The sequence below is a fragment of the Talpa europaea genome (assembly GCF_964194135.1).
Source record: "Talpa europaea genome assembly, chromosome: 4".
In the NCBI taxonomy this organism is placed as follows: domain Eukaryota; kingdom Metazoa; phylum Chordata; class Mammalia; order Eulipotyphla; family Talpidae; genus Talpa; species Talpa europaea.
The window spans coordinates 143,684,931-143,699,277 of NC_140070.1; the positions used below are offsets into that span (position 1 = coordinate 143,684,931).

Sequence of the window (14,347 nt, forward strand, 5' to 3'; positions counted from 1 at the left end):
CCACCAAGTACAGAACCAAAGGCTCTTTATACAAGAAGAGGATAAATCTCTTGCCTGCAGGTGAGAGAGGATGTGGGGCGTGTGTGTGAGCGTGTGTGTGCACACATTGGGTGCACCAATCGGCAGGAGAAGCAGAGAAAAGGTTCCTCATGTGACTATGAGAGAGTGCGCTGCAAGCCGATTTTAACAGGAACAGAGAGTTCCCATGATTTTAAGACATAACTTAAGAATTATTTATTCGGGAGAACTCAGCATTAGCACGTTATCCAAAACGACTCTCGTTGCTCGTGCCCGTCATAAAGCCTGCTGATAATCAGGACGGGGAGGGGGCCTCACTAATTGAAAACATCTGCTAAAATTGAACAGGCTAATCACGTCTTGTTTTTGTTATTTTGCTCAGGATACAATCTTGAAAGAGTGGCATTGAGTGATTATTCGAGTAAATGTGTATTTTTAAGCAGAATGTAGGTGTGCCTGGACTTCACGTGCCAAGACAAAAAGGACGGCTTTTTCCATTAGAACAGTTTGGGCTGCGTCCGCTGCCAGCTTTTATGTTTTTTTTAATGTATTATTTTCCCCAAGGAGAAGCGGGCACACTCAGGCCTTCCCCCGGCTGCTGCAGAATGATGGATGGTTGGACTTCTTTTAATCCAAATAATGAAGAGTGTCTGAAGCTTTAGTAACCGGATCTCCCCGACTTTAAAGACCACTGCCAGCATGTCCCTAGCCCAGAGGTCTGGCAACTCCTCTTAATCGTAGCAAAAGGATTACAAAGTGCAAAGCCAGCCCCAAGCGGCTCTGCCACGGGTGGGTTCAGAACTGAGCCTAAGAGCCTCGGGTCTGCTCCCTCCCACATGGCCCTGGGTCCCGCCTCTCAGCTTCCTCCCCTGGGCCCAGCTTGGCAACATGGAGGGCCCAGGGAGAAGACGCCAAGGGGGGTTGACTTTAGACATAGACACAGCAAGGGCCGATGTGTCAGGCTCAGGGCCGGCGAATCCCAGTGCCCACACGGTCCTGGTGGGGCCAGCGCAGGAGAAACAGGCAGTAGAGAAGCGGGCCATGGCTTCCTGCAAGTGATAAAAAGCAGCCACCTGGCCATAAAGTTGGCATGAAGAGCCAGAGCCTGTTCACCATTCAACACATTTTAGTGTCGTAGCAGGAACCGAGGGTGAGTGGCTGGGGCGCTGATCTGAACTGTCTACACAACAGCTGCAGTTCTAGGGGCGTCTTCCTAGTCTGGGGATGAGCACAGAGGAGCCTGTGGTCCTTTGGCTCCCGAAGGCTGGGAGGAGAGACCGCGGGCCGGGACCGACCGCGGGCAAGACAGGCCCGGAGAGGCCCACAGGCGCCGGCCCCTCGCGCGCCTGGCTCTGGTTTGTGCGCCTCTCCAGAGGAAGTGCAGCGACCTCGCAAACCCCACGGCGCTCAGCGCAAGTGTCCCCGGCCGCTCAGTGAGTCCAAGGCAGACGCCTGTGTCCATCTGATTTGCCATGCTAGGCCAAGCTTATTTTATTACATACATTCTGCATTCTAAGAACTAATAACTTCATATTGTAAACATTAAGCATACAGAGTTAAAATTCAAGGCCACATTGTATCATTGATTGTCTCTTCTGTTGTGTATCTTTGGCTGGCCGAGATCAACTCGTAGTGTATAAATGCATAAGTTATATAATTATTATATAAAAAGGAAAAAAACACTGACTTGTATACTTCATTCTGACAAACGCACAGCGTTCGCGACTCAAAAGGAAAACTGTAGCCCGCCTGACCCCAAAGCCAAGGTGATTCCGGGCGGGGGGCCCAGAAGGCTCTCTCTTACCTGCCGCTGTGGAGAACACAGCCCCCGCGCGTTGATGAGGTCCTGAATGTGTCCTTTAGCTCAGACAATTCCAGTTAAAAATTTCTTTTGACACACACACACACACTAGAGATGCCTGTTTTGGTTTCCGCCTCCGACGGCTTCCCTGCCCCACTCAGGCCGCGTCCTTCCTCAGAACACCGGCTTTGGCCCAACACCGGCCGCACCCAGCCTCGTGACCGTGACCCGCTCCCCACCGTCCCGACACCGTCCCAAGTCCAGTCTTGCCCGCTTGCGAAGTGCTTCCCCAGCTCGTCCCTCCTCGCCCGCCTGCCCCTCTCGCACCTCCCCCAGCCCTCGGCCCACAACCGCTGTCTCTCTGTCACGTCCCAGGTCCCCTCCTCGGTCCCGTCAGCTCCGAGCTCCCGTAATCCTGCAAAGGGATTGGACACTTCGGGTGGTCTTCACAGTTAGAGCTGCCGGCTCTCCAGCCAGCGGGTCGGGTCGGATGTCACCCCAACCCGCACGTGCCGGCGAGTTCCCAACCAGCGTCCGCTGAGGGGCCGCCTGGCGCTCGGCCCTTTCGTCTTGATATGTGTCTGTTTTTTAAATACAGGTAGTTTTCCTTGCAATGGCGTCATGAACGGTGTGTTAGGTCCAGACTATGCTCTATCTCTATTGCTTTAGATTCGTCCCGGTTTACGCCAGCGGACCCAGACTCCCTGTGGACACGCTCCCGAAGCCCAGTCCCTTTGGCACGGCGTCGCCCGACCCCGCGCTTCTACTTGACAGTGTCCTTCCCCAGCCGGGCCACCGACTGCACGTCCACGGCCCGGACGTCTGCAGCGTCCTCGCAATGGCTATAGTGATGCTTTGGTAATTCCCTCCCGCCAGAACCCTTGGCTGCGTCCCTGGCTTCCTCCCCCAGCCCCCAGTCAAGCCTGGTCGTCCCTCCTGAGGCACTTTAGATTCGTGGTCTCCGATAGAGTTTGTGGCAAGTTGTGGGTGAGGGCGGCTTGTCGGGAAAGGTCTCTCTGGGCCCTTAGTAGTAGGAGCCGAGGTGGGAAGGCATGTGGCCGGCGGGCAGCCTGGTGTTGGGGTAGATGCCTCCGGTCGGGGAGTTCCAGTACGGGTTTGGGGCGGCGAAGAAACTGGAGGACGTCACGGGCAGGGCGGGTGGGTGGGGCGCCACAAAGTTCATCTTCTGCGGGTGCGCGTGGTAGGAGCCCATGTAGGGGAGGTCCGAGGGGTACTTGTACAGGGACGACTCCGGCGGGTGGGGCTGCAGGGCCTGGGCGATGCCGTGGAAGTCGAACTTGTAGGCGTAGCGCTTGCCGTGCACCTTGGTCATGATGTTCTTGTCGTAGTAGTAGCGCAGCGCGCGGCTGAGCTTATCGTAGTTCATGTTGGGCTTGCTCTTGCGTTCGCCCCAGCGCCGGGCCACCTCGTCCGGGTCCGTCATCTTGAACTCCCCGTTGGTGCCCTCCCAGGTGATGCAGCTGGAGTTGGAGCTGTCCGACAGGAGCTCCAGGAGGAACTGCCAGAGCTGGATCTGCCCGCTCCCTAGCGAGGGGGAGGCAAAGGTGACAGCAGTGAGGACAGTTCTAGGGTGGGGATGCTCCCGGATCCCCTCCCCGGCGTCTGGGCGCCCATCCCTCCCTGTAGGCTCTGTTCCACAGGCCCCTCTTCTCCAGAGAAGGCCATGGACTGATCAGGACCTGCCTCGTGCACCCCCCGCGACGCGCCACCGGAGGGACGGACACCGAGCCTCGAAGGCTGCCCCTGCTCAAGGAGACGCCAGGCCTGTGACGCTGCTCAGGCCCTGGCCCCGCTGGAGCAGAGTGGGGCCCAGTTCCAGCTCCAGCCACAGCCTTCCAGGCTTGGCCCGGCCCGGTCCTGCCTCCAAGGCCTTCTCTCCGGGGACATGCCCCGGTTAATCGCTGCACAAGGATCTTTATCCCGCTCTGCGCCTGGAGAGCCTGACCTCAGAGGATCGTGGGGACCCTGGGGCCGGCCCACTCAGCCAAGGCTTTTCTGGAATGCAGAGAATGCCTACGGGGCAGGGTTCCGGTGGCTCTGTCCGTTTCTGACTTCCTTAGAAGAACAGCCAGGTCAGCCTTGTGTTTGGGGGGTGGAAGGTCTGATGTTTCCTATCTGGGGAGGCAGAAAGTGCCACTATGCGGTGGCAGTAATGACTTAATGCCATTTATATTGGCGAGGTCAAGTAAAATAATAAAAGTCAGATGGAGGAAATGAACTCCTAAAAAGTTTATGGAAAAAAAAATAGAGAATGGAAGTAAACACTGTTATTTCTAACATAACATTTTGCTGGCACTCCTAACGCGATTCTGTCAAAACCTTTCCTAGAACAGAATTAACCCGCTCAAAATGAGGAAGTTTAGAAAAAAAAAGTTGGCTCTTTTTCAAACCAGATCACCCATTTCCAGTATTTTGGGCAAATGCATCGTAACGGAAATCCACGCATGTGAGGCCCTGGACCGGATGCCAACCGTCCGGCAGTTTCCAAAAGACAAACTGCTATGGTACGTGATTTCACCTCTTAGGCTCCAAGTGAGACTCTGACTTAGTCAATGAGGCCTCACCCCTTGGGTGTGCAGAGCCAGCACCTTCGGAGGCACAGACTCGGCTTCATGATTTATTAAATTCAAAGCACAATCGGGCTCATCATTCTAGCTGCGGAGCGACGCTGCGTTAAGATGACATATGGCTCCCTGGGGATGCGGAGCCTGTGAGTATCAACGTCAGGTTAAGGAGCAGCAGTTCCACGTGCTGCACAGACGTTAGAAGCTTTAAAAATGGGGAAGAGGCAGGTCGCTCCTCCCAAGGCTCAGCTCCAGAGCTGCCTTGGGCATAGCGCCAAAAAGATTGCCTTTCACTATAAATATCAATAGATGTGATAACAGGATTAAAGGGACCTTAACTGGCAGCTGTTCAGGGAATTGATGTCATGTAAAAATCAATTATAAATTTGTTTTTCTCTGCATTCTTTCCACTATACAAGTAGGACTCTGTATAAATCGTCCAACTCGTAAATTGTGGTTTCCACACCAGCTACATGGAAATGGATACGTTTGTGAATTTATCCACACACAGCACCGTGAGAAAGGTCAGCGTTTGCTGAACATGTTCTGGAAAATTATCATTTTCAGTCTAGCAACACATTTGAAATGTATTAACAGCTTGTAGTTGATGGCAATGGAGGCCTTTGCTTTTTCGCGACCACATACTCAAACTGTTCCCAATCAATTTTTGTTGCCCCCAACATGTCATTAATATGCATTGAAAAAATACTAAGAATAGTATGAGAAAACCATATGGTTTGAGTATGTGTATCGTAACTAAAGGATTGCAACTTGAGAAAAGTCCACACAGGACCTGGGAATAGGGAAAAACATAGATTTTTGATTTAACCATCGAACATATGCTTCAACATAAACACAGAGTTGTTGGAAAATAAGTGCTCAGTGTCAGCTTCTTCCCGGGGAGAAAGCAATTCTGCGGATTTTCTATAAATACACAGACCTTCAGAAACAGCTACAATATCTCTCCGAATCTACTTTGCCTCTTAGGAATTTGCCCCCGATGCGCTTCCTTTATAAACGCGCATTACATAAAAGCCTCAGACGGAGACTCTGCTCTCCCCTGCTCCTGAAGAACCAGAACGCTGGGGATCTAAATTCATGGCTGAACACTCAAAGCTCAAAGGATGGATGAGCACATTCTCACGAGACAATTTCACCCTGCGCTTTCAGCCACAGAGCTCGGGTCTCGTACAGGTCAAGGGTCTAGGGGAATAAGAGCCTGGAGACAAAATTCATCAGCTTCCAACCGGAGAACGAAACAGGCAAGATAGAAGTCAACGTCTAAGTCAACGGCATGAAGTGTGACATCACGTTGAGCCCAAGCGTTGCTCACTTAGCGTCTGTGACCGAACCCCTCGTGTTCACCGGGTACGGATGAGTCCCCGAGGACCAATATGGTGGCTGAGCAGTGGACACCCCCAGCACTACTGTGGCTACAGACTAGCCAATGCCATTCTTTAGTGGCCTAAACAAATGACTGCCATGAGATATGGTGCCTTTTAGAATAGAGACTTGGGGTTCTCCAGCAAGGATGCCTGGCGTTTGGCCAAACCTAAGAGTAGGTTGGCCTGCTCAGTGGCCACACCAGCAAGTGAAAAAAGTTCACTCGGGAAGGATTTCCCATCCCACAGCACCCCAGCTCGGCGGCGTGAACCTCCTCTCCTTGGTGAGACCTCAGCCTACTTTCTCACTCTACCTGGATGACATCCTTGTAACACTGCTAAGGAATAGCTACTTCTGCCCCAGCTTTGTCCCAAGGTGATTAACTAAACAGCCAGGATGGGGCGAGGAAGCCAAGGTGGTGACCCCGCCCACACAGAGGAGAGCCCAGTGGGGTGGGGGGGAGCTGGGTGGGGTGTAGATGAGGACAAAAGGCAATTCTTTCATTTTTGGGAGAAATGTGATCTCAGGATGTAATCAAAGAAGAGAGACATGGTAGTAGAGAGGTGCCAAGTGAGAAAGAAAAAGGCCACAACCACGCAACAGTTGACAAAGCACAGAAAAAAGCAGAGCTTGGTGTGACTCAGCCACTGTGGCAAGTGGGCAGGGCAGGGTCTGTGGCCCAGGTGAGGACGGAGCGACAGGGGCCCTGCAAAGCCATGTGGCAGTGCCTTTGGAGCCATTTTCTGCATTGGGTGGGGTGCTGCAGAAAACCCCACATGCACAGCCTGGACCCGCCACCACACTAGGGTCAAGGCAGCAGGCCCGTCCAGATAGAAGGCTTTGCCCAGGCTCTCCCGGCTCAGACATGACGTGCTGGAGGGAAGGGGAGCATGGTGGCCAGGAGCACCATGTTGGAATTAGCACTCTCTTGGCTGAAGCCTGCTCTGCTACTTCTGGGCCCTGGGGCAGCGCGCCTTACCCCAGCCCTCTGTGCCTCAGTGTCTTCAGCTGTAAAATGGGCTTGATGGTACCATCACTCTTACAGGGTTACTACAAAGATGAACTAGGTATGTGACTGCACTCATCGTGACGTGTTTAGGCTGGAAGCCAACTGGGGGAATGGTCTGCCTCACCCATGACTGGGGATGCCCAAGGCAGTCACCTCCGCAGAACACATGCCAGTGGTGCAGAGCCTGGGGGGATGGCGGCCGGCACCCCTTGAAAGCTACTATGTGCCTGACACTATTCTGGAAGATTAACATGTGTTTATTTAACCCCCTTCACTCACACCCCCTGCCACCCCAAGAATCATTCTAGGGCCTCCCCGGTGGCGCAGCGGTTGAGCGCTGGGTTGCGAAGCTGCCCGCAGCCTCTGCAGCGCCGGTTCGATCCCCGGCTGCTCCCCGGCCACCGGAGGAGGGTCCCACATGGCGCGCAGACCTCTCCTGCCGCCTCAGCAGTGTACTTCGGTCCTTCTGCCTGCTCTGCTCCCTGCTCTGGCTCTGGTGAATTCTCTCACCCTCCCGCGCTTCTGACTGTACCCAGTGCTTGTATAAATAAATGAAAAAATAAGTAAATCTTGAAAGGAAAAAAAAAAAAAGAATCATTCTAAAGGTGCTGGTAGAAACTGAGATCTCAGAGAAGTAGAGCAACCTCTTCCTCCTCGGGCCGTGAGGGCTGGGGCCAGCTCAGGATGCCCGGTCACTGCGCCAGCCACAGCGTCTGGCTTCTGGACACACAGCTGCAGTGCCCCCCCCACCCCGTGCTCCTCAGCTGCGACAGCGTGGGGACGCGTGTCAGCGAGCGCCATCTGGCCCCCGGAGGCAAGCCCACCACCAGCTGAGGGAAAAGGCGGTTTGGTCCTGTTTGGCGCGGACCAGCACTCTCCTCTGCTTCACCCCCCACCTCCGGTCCATGGAGCTCAGAGTTTCACTTTTCTGGCGCTGGGGATGAACCAAAATGGCCCAGTGGAGACCTTCCTTCCGGGTCTCTTCAGTCCCCATTTTCCAAGGCCTCCCTCTCCCGTCCCTGCATGACCAGCGGCAGCACGGGGCAAGAAAACCCCAGAGCTGAGAAACAGGACAGTGTGGAGTCCTCCCATCTTACTGGCTGTGGGACCCAGGGACGGCCACCTCGTGTCCCTGGTCCTCTCAGTCCTCTTCTGCAGGACGAACAGGCTAATCCCCGGCTGCGGGGAGGCGGGACCTGGGCCATGAGCGCTTGCCCGGGCCTCCCAGGGGGTGGACGCCACGTGATGGTAACTTCACAGTATTTTACTGAGGTTCCCGGGCTGTTTCAGCTTCTGTCCCTTCCTTCTCTCTAATGCTGACCACTGCTGCCGGGCCAGTCTTCCTGAAGCGTGCCTGGTAATAATCATCTCAAAGAGGTATCAGGCCTCCCTGGCGGCGCAAGGGGTCAAGTCTCAGCACTATGAAACTATCCGCAGCCCCTGCAGCCTGATTTCGATCCTGGGCCAGGGAACTGACCCACGCGGCGCATCAGACCTCTCCTATCTCCCCGCTGCTCCCCACAGCAGTGTATCTCCGTCCCCCACTCTGTCTCTGGTGAATCCTCTTACCCCCGCACCCCTGGCCTACACCCCAGTTCTTGTATGCATAAATAAATAAATCTTTATAAAAAACCCAGAGATATCCTTGTTATCTGAACAGTCATGGAAGCAGCTGCAGAGGGAAAGCCATCACAGGTCTGAGGACAGACGGACACCCCCAGGAGCCTGGACACCAGCTGCAGGCGGGGAGACCAGAGCCTGTGGCTTCATGGTTTGGGCAATGCTGCAACCACCTGTGCCCCTTTCTCCACCAGGACACAAGCTCCTCGGGGTCGAGGCTGGCATCTCCCTGTTCCTTGCTTTGCTCCAATCAGCAAATAACTACTGCGCACTGAATGGAGAGAGCACCTTGTCGCTGCTCAAGTGCCTCAAAAGCCTTTGCTGAAGATTTGTTCTCTTCCGGCCCCCTCCCGCTCTGGCAGTTTCTGTCTATGATACTAAAGGACTATGGGTTTTTGGTGGTGGCTGTGGTGTGGTAACAGCGCCTGAAGGGGCGATCCTACAACTCCAAATCACCTACCAGGCTGCAAACCGATGTCACCTCTTTAAAGAATAAATAATAAAATTTGAAAAACATCACAAATGAACGTCAAAGATGCCGAGGCTCAATAATGATGACACTTTACACCTCACGGTATACCTTCCCTTTGTGGCTACACTCTGGTTGGATCTAAACTTTTCCATTTGCAGTCCCGTTTGGCCTCGATGCTGAAGCGTATACATTCCCACTTGGACTTGCTCTGTGCCTGTGACATCTTGGCACTGAGTTTGCTGCTGAGAATGTGCAGCGTGTGCTGTGGGCTTCTGCAGCCTGTGCCAGCACAGCTGGTTCTGCTCTGAATGCAAACAGAGAACACAATTTGGTTGGCGCTGAAATGCGATGACAGGCCACGACCCCTGACAAGGTACTGGCTCCCAGCGGGTCAGGAAGAATCTGCACGTTCCTCCAGCATCTGCGCCCAGAGGCTGAGCACCCGTGCAAGAGGAGCCTAGCCTGTCACTGCGGCTCTCCTCGCTGCACTTCCTTATCTGCCTGTGGGACGTGGTGAAGGGTATCACCCCTCCCCTGCCAGATTTACATATTGGAGGCCCAACCCCAACACCTCCAACAGCGATCTTATTTGGAAACAGAACCTCCACAGAGGCCATTAAGTTAAACGGAGGCTGTCAGGGTGGTCCAACAGGATGCTGTCCCGATAAAAAGAAAATCCTGGACACAGAAACACAAACAGGAGGAAGACGAGGTGAAGAGACATGGGCAGAAGACGGCCACCGACTCCAAGGAGAGAGGCCTGGGACAGAGCGGCCCTCACGAGCCTCAGAAGGACCCACCCTGCTGGCACCTGACACCTTGATTCGGGATTTCTCCAGAACCCTGAGACAAGAAAAGTCCCCACTCACTTGGGTTTTAGCATCTGGGGGAAACTGGCACAGCTTGGATTAGGTGCTAATGCTCTTTGCTGAAACTAAAATCTTCATTTAAATCCACCCATTTTTTTTTCCACTTGGGCAAATAATTCAGGGAGAACTTTTGCTCAGGGTTTTACAGACGGCAGGATGGAGAAGGCAGGGACCGTCCACGCTTGGGTTCTATTCAACCACCAGGAAAAGCAAAATGTCCTATTTATAGCAAGATGGAAGGAGTCGGAGGGAATTACACAGTCAAGCAAGTCAGAAGGACAAAGACAAATACTGGACATTTCACGCAGCGGATGACGTGGCAAAGCAGGATGCTTACGAAAACCAGCTGACACCAATAACTGAAGTTTCTCAGGCTAAGGAGGAGGGAGAGGGAGGGTCAAAGGAGACACAAGGGATGGTGAGATAAAAAAGGTCGACGCTGTTCTCCGTTAGCCCTGGCTGGAGAAGAATCCATCACAAAGCTGGCAGAGTGAGAAAAAATTAGTTGCCGACCCAAAATTAACTTTTTAAGGGCAAAATCATCAACAGCACCAATATCTCACCTGGATTTGCAAGGCGGCTACTGGTTGGTCCAAGAATCTGATAAGGATCTACAGCAAAAAGAACAGAAGTCAATTCTCAAAGATGGAGCCGTGCAGCCTGGTGTGATGACCATGCTGGCGCTGACCCACTGGGCTTCTGAACTCCAGAGCCTGCCCCAGCTCCCAAATGAGAGGGTCTCTTCCAAAAGAGACCCGGCTTGCTCAAGGCATCCTCGTGGTGGCCAAGCTCAGGGCTGGCCAGGGGTCCGGACACAAACAGGGCAAAGTATGTTAAGTCCCCATGGCCACGTGGGCCGCGTAGCCCAGAGCATGGGCAGTATCAACCCCACCGCCTTCCCACACTGGACTCTGCCCAGGAGCTGATACGGCTGCACAGTCTGAGAAGTGAAATTAGAAGAGCTCATAAGGCACAAAGCAGCAGACAGAATGTGAGGCAACTGGTGGTGTTCTCATATTTATGGCATAGATTTTGGAAATGTTTTAGCAAAGTCTCCAGTCATCAGGAGCAGACAGATCATCTGGTCTCCGCTCTCTATATAAAGCAGTCATAAAAAAGATAAAGTGGAGTTAATTTCATTGAGAAAGTGATGTGTTTCAGAAATACCCTGTAGCACCTGCCTCGTACGGACGTTCAACAGTCCCTGAAACATACCTAACTGAGGACGCTGGTCTTCAGTTTTGGGCACTGTGGAAGGAGATGGTTGAGCAGCTGAAAATACATAAGTGAAAGAGAAAATCAGCTGTGATTTTGATTTGGCCTTAGTCTTTGATGCTGTTGCATAATCGTTTCATCATCTACTTTAGTTATTAACATGGTAGTCTCGCTCTTCGAGTAAGAAATACTGGATGATAAGAAAAAAATTTTCTTGCCAGGAGACCAAATACAAACACTGTATTAAAAAAGAAAGAACGGGCCCTCTGTATTATTTTAAACATTTATTTGTATTCTGCTTTTTTCAAAAATGGGGGGAAAAACGAACTGGAGAGACCTCACAAAACAATTGTAAATGAATCAGTCTCCCATAAGTAGATAAAGGGAAACCTGCAGGAAAATAAAAGAAAGCAGGGGATGCTCCTTAACATGTCCAAGATTGGGTAATCGCCCAATATTCAATCCACACTCAAACATCCCAGGAGACACGCATGTGTCCATGTTGAAATACGTGGCATCACCCTTTCCTTCTATTGTAGAAGTAGGAATAAACTCCACAGCAAGAATAATAATAAATAAACTCCACAGAAAGAATCACAGCAAAAAAAAAAAAAAAAAAAAAGACCAGTTGGGCTTCGTCCCCAATGGGGCAAACACTTTCCATGTTAAAGCAGCATAGATTAATTACAGCAATTATTATCACATCAATACTTATCCGCTGTCTTGCGGTATGCAGATGTCAGGGAGTTGGAGCCAACACTCTACCTTTCGATGGGGGGGTCGGGTGGCCATGCCCTGTCCAGGCTGATCTCCGAGGTGGTTCATAAGGTAGATCTACAAAGACAAAGAAAATAACTAAAACATCATGCATGGTATTTTCTAATAGATATTTTGTGTTTTGGGGGTTTTGTTTATTAGACTAAATGGTGTGCAAAATAATCCAGTATTACAAAGAAATGTATGACTTGGATTCTACTGCATTTGGGTATTATTTACAAATTATAACTTTGTATGTATTTTTGATCTAAAATTTTCACATGTTCATTAGAAAACTCACTGACAGATTCTTACAGAGTTGGCTGGATCTTCTGAACTAATTTTCTACAATCATCTGTCAAGACCATTTTAAAAGTTTCTCGCCATTGAGTCTGTCCTGCTTCCAACGAGGCCTATCTAAACCCACCCCTTTATTATCTTCGTGATCCATCCAAAACAGAGCCTACAACTCTGATGATTCAACCAATTCTTGCTTGAAATCAGTCTCTAAAACCGTCAAACGACATTCATGTTCCTCCTTCTCCTTCCTGGGAAGCCAGCACTACCATTTGGCCTCTTATTTGCCAGCTGCCTCTCTCAGTCAGCCCTATTTTCCTTTGGTAATCTCATCCACTTACACTAAGTCAATCTTAACTATATATTTTCCTACACAAATGTCCACTCTTTCTATCTCTAAATGAATTTGTACTTTCTCTACAATTCTATGAAATCAACTGCAAGACTGAACAGCACTTTCCTCACAACATGTTGCTGTCCTCACAACAATGACATTGAGAGCTTAAGAATATGTCAATGCATTTAGTTTATTATCATTTGTCCCACAAACCTTCATTATACTAATCAGATGCAGATTCAATCACTATACTTCCACTTTCTAATGTGAGTGCTATTAATAAGCATGAAGACTAAGTCATTTCAAGTTTGTTTCGGAAACATTATTTCTATATTCAATCCTATTACAGGATCACTTCACAACTATGTCTTCTTGGATGGATAGGTCTCAGCTCAATGCCAGGTGTCATTCTAGGCCAGCTACAGACACCTCATCAGGTAACTGCTGCCAGGCACCTGGAATGGTTATAAAATCTCACTTGGAGGGCAGGGCAATGCAATTTGTTTAAAACTTTTCTTTAAACAGATCATTTAACTTTGTTTAAAATTGGCAATTTGGTGGGTCACTCGTCAAAGAGCTTGACTCTATTGCAAAAAATGTGCCTCTTCCTATTTTCATATCCCAAAGAGAATAGCAATGAAATGCAATGTGAAATTCAATACAGAATTGCCCTAATTTATTTGGTCTGTTTGGCTACAAGCATTGCAACTAGTGTGGTCTGTGAAATTCTATCCTCCAGAGCTTTGGTTGAGTTAGATGATGTTTCTCTTTCAACTGCTATTGCCCACCACTCCCTCTCAGCTGGCATCTCTGCATTTTGGAACCGTATGCCCTTCCTACCCAGCTCCTCAGAGTCTCACTTTTCTGGTGTTGTGGTTACACAGGGGAATTAAATCTGCAAGTGCTATCAATTTACAACTAAGCTTCAGCTTATGTTTGGGAGTACTTCACACAGGGATTCTCATCCAGTTGCATTTTGTCACAAAAAAAAAAAAAATGGTCAGCCAGAATTTCAATCAGAGAATCATCTCAAAAGGAAAATTTACTCACAAGGCAATCATAACAGGCTCTAGCCTAGTTTAGGAGCAGACAGGCACATGAGCAAGGGGCTTCTGTTTACCAAATGAAAACACAAGATGATACAGAAACACACCCCAGACTCTTATTTCTCAAAATGTGGTCTTCAGACCAGCAATATTGGCAAGAGTAGGGAGCTTGTTAGAAATGCAGTATCTCGGGCCTCCCGGTAGCGCCGTGGGTTGAGCACAGCGCTGTGAAGCTGTCCACAGCCTCTGCAGTGTGGATTTGATTCCCAGCCGGCCAGGGAGATACCCACATGGCACAGCAGACCTCTCCTGCCCTGGCCGCTGCTCCCCTCAGCAGTGTCTTCATCCATCTGCCTGTTCTCCTCCTACTGTCTCTGGTGAATCCTCTCACCCTCCCGCGCCTCTGGCCTGTACCCCAGTTCTTGTATAAGTAAATAAATCTAAAAAATAATAATATTAGAAAAACCATTATATTAAAAAAAAAAAAAAGAAAAGAGAAAGAAAGAAATGCAGAATCTCACTGTAGAGATACTCAACAGAATCTGCTTTTTAAGAAGCTCCCAGGTGACTTGGGTGTACCTTGAAGCTAGAGAAAGCCTGTTCTAGTCAATTTCCATTGTTCTTTTCTAGACTTCTGTGTTCCTACAGGTTTTAGTAGCAGTGTTGCTGGACTACACCAATACAAACAAAATGCGTGGCAAGAGCTCTAGACGGAATGCTTTACCTGAGGTATAAAAACTCCAATGGAATTCATAACAAGTACTGGTAGGCTAGCTCCCAACCACTTCATGAGTATTACTCATGAAGGGTGACTGGAAAATATTAAACATCAAACTACTAAAAGAAAAATATTTTGTTACTCTTTTCATAAAACTCTTCTTAGGGATTATAACAATGTCCCATCCGCTCTTGAAAATAATTTATGACATAAACACCACC

At 50.2% G+C, this 14,347-nt stretch overlaps 1 protein-coding gene across 4 annotated transcripts in view; it reads right to left on the reverse strand.

The window, feature by feature from the left end:
- Nucleotides 1-2,843: 2,843 nt before the first annotated feature.
- Nucleotides 2,844-14,347, reverse strand: part of ERG (ETS transcription factor ERG) — a gene marked incomplete at its 3' end in the record, with an annotated part of 50,672 nt that continues 39,168 nt past the window's right edge. For 2 of the 4 annotated variants that reach the window (XM_084231512.1, XM_084231510.1), the window contains 4 exons: nt 11,738-11,806; nt 10,973-11,029; nt 10,321-10,368; nt 2,844-3,364 (listed from right to left, as the gene is read on the reverse strand). In XM_084231512.1, the coding sequence (XP_084087638.1) occupies nt 2,844-3,364; nt 10,321-10,368; nt 10,973-11,029; nt 11,738-11,806 (695 nt within the window). The remainder of the gene's footprint in view (nt 3,365-10,320; nt 10,369-10,972; nt 11,030-11,737; nt 11,807-14,347) is intronic. The other 2 variants (XM_084231513.1, XM_084231511.1) reach the window with 1 other exon arrangement.